This window comes from Lineus longissimus, chromosome 4 (assembly GCF_910592395.1).
Source record: "Lineus longissimus chromosome 4, tnLinLong1.2, whole genome shotgun sequence".
NCBI classification, from domain to species: domain Eukaryota; kingdom Metazoa; phylum Nemertea; class Pilidiophora; order Heteronemertea; family Lineidae; genus Lineus; species Lineus longissimus.
Window position 1 is genome coordinate 7,870,137 of NC_088311.1, and position 10,121 is coordinate 7,880,257.

Here is a 10,121-nt window from a genome sequence, read left to right on the forward strand (position 1 = left end):
ACAAGAATTCATGTCCATGTCCAATAGTAACATTGGCTAAGTTATTATCATCAAACATTTCTCATTATATCAAAACATTCTGAATCTATTGTATTTGTATCTGAATCTGAAGTCTTAAAACACCATATTATGACTAACATGTTGTTCATTCAGAAACAATACTACACTGTCAAGGCTTTTTAAAATCAGAATAAAAGACTGAAAAGATTATAACTTGAGATCAACTGAATATTCATTCTCCCATCTAGGTATTTTTGTGTAATGTCATTTTCACTGACAATGCATATTGTGCGTAAATGTTCTATTCATGTACTTGATGGCGGGTAAATGTTCTATTCATATATTTGTTATATTGTGGTAAATGGTCTATGCATTTGTAGCATATTTTTGTAACAGAGTCAAAAAAATAAATAAATATAAATTGAATTTTGTGTTTACTATAATCATTTCTTGCTCCCCATTCGGCTAACTGTGTATCATATACCCAGGTATGGGTATTTGGAAAACAAGAGTGTGCTGATTTTAAGAAACACATCCACTGTTCCAGATCAGTTATCTAGTTTCTCGTCTGCAGTATCTCCAGTTTATGCCCCTGCACGAAATTCAGGACCCCCCAGAAATAAAGCTCGGCAATATGCCAAAATTCATAAAGTTGCATATGACAACACTAATCATTCTATGCAGAATCTTCACCAATCTATTTCTGAAGGTCGTCCAATTTCACTCTGCTGTATGTACACACCTGACAATTTTGGAGGGAGGGAGGGTATTAAAAGATGGCTGCCTAGAGCCCAGAGGAAGCAGGTCAAATTGTGATCACTTTTGGTATGCCTAGTAATATTGTCATCCATACAGCCATCCTCAAGTTTAGAGAGTACCCAACAATGTTCGACAAAGGGCAGAGGAGGTACAAGACAAGACAATATAAGCACTCCCATACAAGCTAAACATGGTGCCAAATTCCTATTTTCCTGATGGATGACCTTCTTCCAAACATGCCCATGCCCATATGATGGCAAGCAGGTGCAGCATGGTATAAGTAATTGGAACTTGTCATGCAAACATCTTTGGTCCGATACCCGACAAAAACACATTGCTGGTACCATGGGCAAGTCACTTTACTTTACTAACCACTCCGTCATTTCAATACGATGTTTAACAGATATTCCTTGCACCTTCTGCTCAGACCAGGGCATTATAAGCACATCTCATATCTTATCCAGGTGAGAATCATGATGCATGTGGCACCTGCCCTACAGCTGAAGATGGAGTCGCCATGCCAATAACCAGAATTGGCTCCAACCATAATGACATGCACCGATTGCTCACTGAACAAATGCACGAGATACTAAGCCAAATCAATACCAAACTGGTGGTCCTGGGTTGTCCATTTCACACACCACCTTGATTGCAGTGTTGCAGTGTTGCATTGTTCACATGGTCTCCTTTTCGTACAGCGATCTCGATTTTTCAATCGAGATATAGACAGCACCACTGAGCAGCATGTGCTGTGTTGGATTTAATGGAATGACGCCAAGAGAGTTTTTATTACTGGTATGATTGTGAGGACAACTACAGTGGAACCTCCCTTAGTGGACACCTCTCTATTAAGGACAACCTCTCTAATAAGGACACTACTTTTGGTCCCAAATTGGTTGTTTCCATTCAATTTGACCTCTCTAATCAGGTCACCTCTCTATTAAGGACAGCACTTTTCAGTCCCAAGGGTGTCCTTAATAGAGAGGTTCTACTGTAGTTGAATTTTAGGTGTCGCACAGAATAATATCCTGCGACCAAGGCCTTTTCGAATCTTCCATTTGTTGTCCATTCGATGCAATACACAGATCACATTTTTCAAACAAGAACAAATTTCAAGATCTTTTAGACATAAATACAATTTACATTTATTTACACAATATATTATGACAAAAGGGCTCCAAAATGGTCCTATTTCCTCTTAACACCATCACAATTTCTCATGGATAAAATCAGTCACCAATCTCGATAAAACTGACTGAAAAATCTACATCTATTACACAGCACACCATTATGAATAGATTTTTGTATCTAAAGTGGTTCATGAAGTGAATTTTCATTTGTTGGTATGGTTCAAAACTACTGCAAACTCCTTTATTTTTATATAAGCCTGACATAAAGGGGGTGTAATCACAAACTTTATGAGCAAGGATTTGTTCAGCTTAATGATTTCATCATTGGAAACTGCATCTATCAGCAAAAATAAATGGCAGGAAAATCTGAAACAAATGTTTTTGCAAAAAAACTGGGCGGCATAAAACAGGAGCTTACAGTAGTTTGATTGAGTTCCCAGTGAATTTCCCATTGTCCAAGGTGACACATCCAAGGCTGATGTATGGATTAGTATCCAGATGCAGAGTACATTGTATTGTAATATATTTGCCAGGAATAAAGATGGAGTTATTCTACTACATGTCTTCCTTTTCAAACACCACAAAACTTTACAAAATAGAGCTACATTTTCAGACTGTATTCCCAACGTACTGTAGACATCTACAGTTAATGGTTTTATTCCCAATATACTGACATTAGAATAAGTGACTGCTGCAGGAACTCTACATTTTTATTTAGACGTAGTCAAGGAGAATATAAGTAGAGCATCGAGATGTGACAGCACCAGGGGCTTGTCAAACACACTTTCCCTGTTCCCTGCTTTGACCTTGTAAAGCAGAAGTGCTAGACAAGGACCCGACCCGAATTTCAGTGTCCTATTCCAGATGCCATTACAATTACCACTATACACTCCCAATATGATAATTTGCAAAAATCTCTCATTATTTCATAGAAGATAGTCTTTATACCGAATTTCCAATGTCCCTTCATCAAGTTCCAATTTCCTTCTGTGCAGGGGGTCGTCTGATGTTATTTCTCTGTACTGCTTGCGTAATCCAGTCGATACCCTCATGAACTCCCTCTCTGGAATGAGAAATTGCTAATACATTGTAATAAAAGACAAGGATTTGGGAAAGGATGCTGTCAATTCATTCTCAGTAAGACTAAGGCAAACCACAGCTCTGAAAAATGTTTTGGGTCACCGTATTTGCTGAGAACAAAACTAAACCAAATGTTTTTCCCCCAGGAAACCAAAACTGAGATCAGAGCATGAACCAGGACATGACAAGAGCAATTTTTTTACAGTAAAGCAGGACAAAAGTACACTAGAGGAAGTCTACACTGCCAGAGAGGGAGAGACAATCACTCTTACTATCACACAAAGACGTGTTCCAACCGAGAATCAACCCTATGACCTCATGGGAGGCAGGTGTTGACGTAGACTCACCCAGTTATTGCTGCTGTCCCTAACACTTTACAATCTCTGCGTCCAATGTGATGAGCGCTATCTCGGAATTGGGTCTTAATATCTGACACAGTCATATGACCCTGAAAGACAGATATGAATGATGAGTGCATGGTAATACATGTTGTATGAATCAAAATTAGTTAAATGATCATTTCTAGCCCATTTAGAATAGAAGTGCAAACATATATTTTAAAGCAGGTTTTATAGACTGCGATCTGTTTGAAGTGCAGTGGAGAACAGTAGTCCTGTCCATCATAAAAAACCTCATGAAATAACACAGATATGGCAATACATTGCCTCTGTCAACTTCAATTTGAACGCTTTATTCAAACCGAGGAACAAGTCCTCTATCAACCAACGCTTACCTCCAGATCTTGTTTATTAGCCAAAATCAATAAAGGCACCCCATCTAATACATCGCTGGTGATCATTTTTTCTGAAAAGAATAATTTTGGACAACATCTATCAGAGTGACACCTACTGCTTGAAGAACACATAGCTTTATTCTTGTATACATGTAAGTACCACCACTAGTACTACATGTACTTGTAATTGATATCACTATGTTTCATTCCAAAGTTCTGAGGCAACTGGAAGTGTGGGTCAAGGCATTTGGTAATAACGTTTTGTCTTTAGACTATATCAATCCAAGTGATTGAAACCACTCCAGCAAACCCCAAAACATATACAGTAGAAGCTCTCTATTAAGAACACCCATGGGACTGACAAGTGCTGTCCTTAATAGAGAGGTGTCCTGATTAGAGAGGTCAAATTGCATGGAAAGAAGCAATTTGGGTAAAACGAGTGTCGCTAATAGAGAGGTTGTCCTTAATAGAGGTGTCCGCTAAAGGAGGTTCCACTGTATCTTCAAAAGCATGAAATCAAGATCGATGAACGTGACATAGTCAGCACAAACTTACCAAAAGCGACTTTTGATTCCTCAACTCGTTCTCTATCATTTGAATCAATGACATAGATGAGAGCATGGGATTCTGCATAATACTGTAAAAAAAAGAACATTGAATAAAACATTCTGAAAGATAACATGAAATACCATGTGAAACAGGTGTTTGAAAACAAACAAGTTAGAACCGAAGGACAAACTTATATACAGTGAACTTGGTCCTGTGATCGAAGTTTCAGATATTGTGGATTTGATCCCACATACGAACCACCTTCCTTGTGCAAATACCTTTACTCTGCCTTGATATCTGGGCCATCTTAATAAATGTATTTCACCCGAAGAACTTAAATTTGAAGAAAATCAGCTAAATAACAATGTTAATACTGTTACATGACGCACCTTATCCCATAGTGCCTGCAAGTCTTCCTGGCCTCCTAAATCCCAGAAGTTTAATCGGGTAGAACCAATGTCGATCTTGCCAACTGAAAATGGAAGTATAGCGCATGCACGGTTGGTTGTGTTGTACAAAGTTACAGTTAAAGCTGTCTTGCTGCTTTGCACTGACAGCATTTCTTAACAGCTTTTCTTTCAGCAATTCAGTTTCATCACTTTTCAAAGTTAGACACTGCAACTAGTGTATGGTGGTTTCCCTGTATTGACCTAGATGTTGTCTATGGCCAATGTATGTTTCTAAGAAAACATAATAAAGCCTTTTTCCTTTACTTACTGTTCAAACCAACTGTACTGGTTATTTTTGATAAATTCATTCCTTTGTTCTTGTTGAACTGTGTCTTGGATTGCTCCAAATATGTCTGAAAATGAAAAAGGCATAATAAACACATGAAGGGATAACCGATAATCACCACCATATGGGAATTGTTTAACTAAAGACACTGCGGAGGATATTGGAGGAAGGGCCTGAGGAGGAGCCGTTACCCATCTAACGTCACAACAGACTACAGAATATGGAAAGAAGTTGAAATGTTTTGCTTTCAACAATATGCAATTTTTCTCCCAGATAATTCCCACTCGAAGGAGCATACCGTTTTGCCAGCATCATCCAGCCCAAGTATCAATACATAGTACTCCTCCTTCTGGAAAAGGTACTTCCACAACCCAGACAGTAAAGCATACATCTGAAAGGAAAAGGGATAAAACATATTCAACATACAATTTACGATGTTATCAATATGAATATAGAATAGTGTCACTCAGATATCTTGCAGTGATTTAAAATGCTGCAGATTTCAATTGAACATAGTGAACTTATCACTACAAATCTTCATTTCAAATGACTAAGCACTGCCACCACCAGCAATCGGCACTTCATACCTGGCCCAGTTATCTCCCCCCCCCCCCCCCCCCCCCGTTCTGCCATCTCCATTACTCCAAGCCCAGGCAAAGGCCACTGCCATGGTAATCATCCTAGTAGATATAACAACTGATTTTGTGAGACCTGGTGGGCTGTGATGACATGGCATAATAAAGATGTTTGGATGAGAGTGACTCAGACTCAGTGAGTTATGAGTCATTTCAGATAGTCAGACGAGCAAAATAATGTCTTCTTTTGCTTCATTCCTCTCGATCTCATTACTCAAATAGCCAGATTTTACACAGGGTATCAAGGAATATAAAAGCTAAACCATCAACACTTTACCTTGTGAAAACGAACACTAAAACCCTTTCAAAACCAGCAAAAAATGTACAATTTTCTACTTTTTTATAAAATTATGGAGGCTGACATATTGGAATAGCCCGTATGTTGTTGTGATTGTCGGTTCCTCAAAGTATTCGTCTGCATACCGGGCAGTATTTTAAACCCTTCCTGGTTCCTCTTCAATTATAACCACGCTTAATATTACCTCGGTAAGGGGAAATGTTTACTTTGTTTAGTCTATAGCATAACATGTAACAGAATTTGCCTCAAATTTTCTAAAAGCAAAATAAGTGAGTTGTGATTCCCGAAGACCAAATCATCAGCTTCAACAAATTCATCATGGCGGACAAGAAACATGCTGTTGACGAAATGCCACTTCCAAAACGCAATATATCCGAAATAAAGAATAAATTTAGACGTGCCGAGGCATACAGAGAACAGAAAAAGGAACAAAGAAAGGTTAGACATGACAATTAGACAAGATATACATAATTCGATTGCTTTTAGAGTTCAAAATTGGTAACCAAATCTCCCAACTCAAAAAAATAGAGAGGTTGAGAAATATTATGTGTACGTATGCGTATACCATTACTCATCATCACACTTGAAAGATTGTTGTGGATGTCCTTTGTTATCCTACACTGCAGGACACAGAAATATGTTTCCTCCTAGAGCCTGACCCTGTCCATATCTATTCTAACCTCGACATGATGTCTATGACGTGTATTGTGTCCCTGTTTTTCAGGTAAAAAAGACCGAGAAGAAGCGCAAATTGCAAGAAGCAAAAGCCCTGGGTGAAGATGTAAGTTTCGTCAAAGCCTTGACTGCAATGCACTACAGCAGGGCTTACTTGATAACAGTCCAAATGTCCTTCCAAATTGTCTAGACCCCTGTATAGTGTATATCATATGAATTATCATTTTCTATTGTGAGAAAAATGAATGCAACTGTGTTTATATTCTGCACAAGAGAAAGATAAGAATTTTCAATCCTTCTTGAATTGTGCAGGTCACTCTCAACACCCCTCTCAATCATGCAACTCGTTGTTTAGTATAAAAATAAGTCATAATCCATGCTTATGCTTTATTATGTGCTGCGTTTTCAAGCAAAATACTCTTCATTGACTTTCTGCTTTCATCACCCTTTCAGGCTCCTCCAAAGAAGATCCCCAAGACATTGGAGAACATGCGTGTTCACGATGAGACCATGGTTGATCCCACTGATGAAGAGGTGGCACTTGATCAGAGTCAGGATGAGATGTCCGCCTACTTCAACAGAAAAACTACCCCAAAGGTGCTCATTACCACAAGTGATAGACCAAAATCTGTAAGTAATATCAGAATAGATGATTCCCAGGCCGGCCAATTTGTTTTGGCACTGCAGAGATTTGACCTGGGTAGCTAATTTTGATGTCACGGAATTGGAAAAGTTACATAAAACCTAAATTACTCAGATATCACGAGTTAAAAGGCTAGTAGTAGGGCATGGCTTAGTAGTAGGGCATGGCACCTACTCTGTTTAGTGAACTGTTCATCCTGATATTGCATTCTTCTTTTGCTTTTCAGAGAACCAACAAGTTCTGCAAGGAATTAAAAAAGTCCATCCCAAATTCGGAGATCTACTACCGGCGAGGTTTAGATCTTAAAAAGATCATACCACAGGCAGTTGCCAAAGATTACACAGATCTGATAGTTATCAATGAAGACAGAAATCAACCAAGTATCCTTGAAAAACAATTGGTGTTCAGTGTTTCATGCATTAGACAAATAATGATTAGTATCTAATTGAGTTATTGAGTATTAAGTCCTTTGTCAACTGTGGTAGACATGCTCGGGGTTATCATTATTAGGATTTGTTTCTTCCGATGTACCGGCTAGGATTTTAGGAACAAAAACTCCAGGCTCTTCACTATGCAACTTATGTATATAGAGAGAATACAGGGTCTATCGGATGAGACCGACCTTGGCATGGCCCCTAGTACCTGAGTAGTATAATTCCCACGCAGGAGGTTCAAGAATGTAACCTGTAGTGGACTCACGGATCCAAATATCAAATATTGGTAGATAAGCCGTATGATCGATTGATTGATCTTTAGGTGTACATCCACTTCTAATTTCGACTTTCTTTAACCGACTCCCAGATGGCATGGTGATATCACATCTTCCTGATGGACCCACTGCTCACTTTAAAATGTCAAGTGTACAATTAACGACTGACTTAAAAGTGGGTATTAAATAGCCAATGAAATTTTGTACTGAGCACATACATGTGTGTGGTATGACATGTTTGAGCATTGTACATTGAGATTGGTGGAATTAGTGGTTGGAGAACCGCCCTCATCATCAAGTGGGTTCAACTCTTTGAAGAATCTCTTCTATTTCATCCTTGCATCTTGAGCAAGACACTTAGTCCTACCTGTTAATAATGCAATATCTAAGGGTATATATCTATCAAGGATGCAATACCCAGGGTACCAAGCTATCAAAACATGCAATATCAGGGTATATCACATATATACATCACATATCACTTTTTCAGAAACCTGGCAAGATGACTGGCCATATGCCAGAAGTGATCCTGAATAACTTCAACACTCGTCTTGGACATTCTGTAGGCCGACTTCTAGCATCTCTATTCCCTCATGATCCCGAGTTTCAAGGAAGGCGAGTAGTCACTTTGCACAACCAGAGGGACTTCATATTCTTTAGGCAACACAGGTATGTCATCAATCTGCCACTTGCAGAAAGACTTAATGAGGAATCACTGTGGACAGTCAATGGTGCCTCTGTGGACTCTCAGCTCGCCGTCAAGAGGCCCCTTGTTCAAGCCCCACAGTTAAACTTTCTTACACCTTCCTGTTGTATAAATGGGTACCAGTCAGAAATGGTTAGGTTGTAGCACTGATTGAACTGCTTCTCTGTGTTCTACTGCTAGGTTTCAGGATAGACTGGGTAGAAGTGTTGAGTTGGCTGACAACCTCTACCACAGTCGATATAAGACTGTAACCTCAATGCCAACTTTAACTGACAAGCTTACTTCATTTTATCATTGATACCAGCTTTCACACTGTTTCAGGTATGAGTTTAGGAATGCCAAAAAAGCTGGACTGCTTGAACTTGGTCCACGTTTCACGTTGAAATTACGGTCATTGCAGAAAGGCACTTTTGACTCAAAGTATGGGGAATATGAATGGGTCCATAAGGTAAGATCTTTGTATTAATCAAGCAAAACTAAAAAAAAAGTCTATTAAAAGAAGGTGGCAGGTGGAGGAGGGCAATTTCAGACAATTATCAAACTTCCTTGTGTTGTCTTATGACTAATTGTAAAATCAACATAAGCCATTTGAATAGATACTTTACAGAGCCAAGCTTACAATTTGAACCAAAGCGGTCTTAGTGCAACAAGAATTTGGCAAAGTCAATGAACATTTCATATGAAATTGTTATTTCCAATAAAATGTAACGACTTCTTACCACTATGGTTAACTTGCTGTTTTGTCCTTCCAGCGTCACGAGATGGAAACAAGCAGAAGAAAGTTTTTCCTGTGACAGAATTACGAGGAGTATTTGCATTTACGGATATATTGCGTATGTGAATTAGAAACGTGAAATAGAGAATTAAAATCGCTCATCAGACATCTATGATGGAAATGTGCATCTCAATAGAGGAAAAGTTTGATACAGTCACCAGTGGAGGATTTTTCAATGGTTTAATCTGATTGTCAAGCGGTTGTCATCATTTCATCCTTTTACTGGTTTCTTTAGAAATTTGAACTCCTTGCCATCCAGTACTGTGAAAAAGGACTTCTGATTCTACCATGAACAAACTGTATGCAGTGATCTGTATGTCCCTCTAAGGCTGTGTATCAGTTGGATGTTCCCTTGTGGACTGGTGGCGTTGTTCCCATTATCTCCAGTGCTTGTTCCCGGTGCAACCACTGGGAATATCGAATAAGTCAAACTGAGGTAAATCTTGGGTGTGGCGCACAGAAACATCACCAGTAAACACGGAACAAGAAAAATTGCACAGGCAAACAGTCTATGGAAACACACCTGACTACAGTGAAAACTTGTCTCCTGTTCAGTTATAAAGTCTTTCTCATGGAACTGAACAACACTTCCCAACACTTAAGCATCAGAATAAAGTAACTTATGTCCACAAGGGTGTACCCATCTTGCAATGTATAATTTGAGAGAGATTGTAAAAACAAGTATTTTAACTGA

General features: G+C 38.8%; 2 protein-coding genes across 2 annotated transcripts; one reads left to right on the forward strand and one right to left on the reverse strand.

The window, feature by feature from the left end:
* Positions 1-1,908: 1,908 nt before the first annotated feature.
* LOC135486239 (ADP-ribosylation factor-related protein 1-like) lies at positions 1,909-5,990 on the reverse strand. The gene is made up of 8 exons (XM_064768902.1): positions 5,899-5,990; positions 5,285-5,377; positions 4,969-5,053; positions 4,641-4,723; positions 4,258-4,339; positions 3,703-3,773; positions 3,317-3,417; positions 1,909-2,952 (listed from the first exon to the last, which is right to left on the reverse strand). The coding sequence occupies exons 2-8, from the start codon at positions 5,375-5,377 to the stop codon at positions 2,859-2,861; spliced, it is 609 nt and encodes a 202-aa protein (XP_064624972.1). The 5' UTR covers positions 5,899-5,990; the 3' UTR covers positions 1,909-2,858.
* A 156-nt stretch (positions 5,991-6,146) lies between these two features.
* Positions 6,147-10,121, forward strand: LOC135486382 (ribosome production factor 1-like). Its single transcript, XM_064769143.1, has 8 exons — positions 6,147-6,357; positions 6,644-6,700; positions 7,048-7,224; positions 7,464-7,617; positions 8,039-8,121; positions 8,437-8,615; positions 8,974-9,100; positions 9,405-10,121. The coding sequence occupies exons 1-8, from the start codon at positions 6,238-6,240 to the stop codon at positions 9,444-9,446; spliced, it is 939 nt and encodes a 312-aa protein (XP_064625213.1). The 5' UTR covers positions 6,147-6,237; the 3' UTR covers positions 9,447-10,121.

What these genes read in the sequence shown, in the direction of transcription:
- LOC135486239 (XM_064768902.1), bottom strand. Translation starts at nt 5,377, where the DNA reads ATGTATGCTTTACTGTCTGGGTTGTGGAAGTACCTTTTCCAGAAGGAG. An exon ending in TGCAGGCACTATGGGATAAG is followed by an intron (nt 4,340 to 4,640) that starts GTGCGTCATGTA and finishes TTTTTTTTACAG; the next exon opens with TATTATGCAGAATCCCATGC. An exon ending in CTAATAAACAAGATCTGGAG is followed by an intron (nt 3,418 to 3,702) that starts GTAAGCGTTGGT and finishes TCTGTCTTTCAG; the next exon opens with GGTCATATGACTGTGTCAGA.
- LOC135486382 (XM_064769143.1), top strand. Translation starts at nt 6,238, where the DNA reads ATGGCGGACAAGAAACATGCTGTTGACGAAATGCCACTTCCAAAACGC. An exon ending in CAAGTGATAGACCAAAATCT is followed by an intron (nt 7,225 to 7,463) that starts GTAAGTAATATC and finishes TTTGCTTTTCAG; the next exon opens with AGAACCAACAAGTTCTGCAA. An exon ending in TGAAGACAGAAATCAACCAA is followed by an intron (nt 7,618 to 8,038) that starts GTATCCTTGAAA and finishes ACCGACTCCCAG; the next exon opens with ATGGCATGGTGATATCACAT.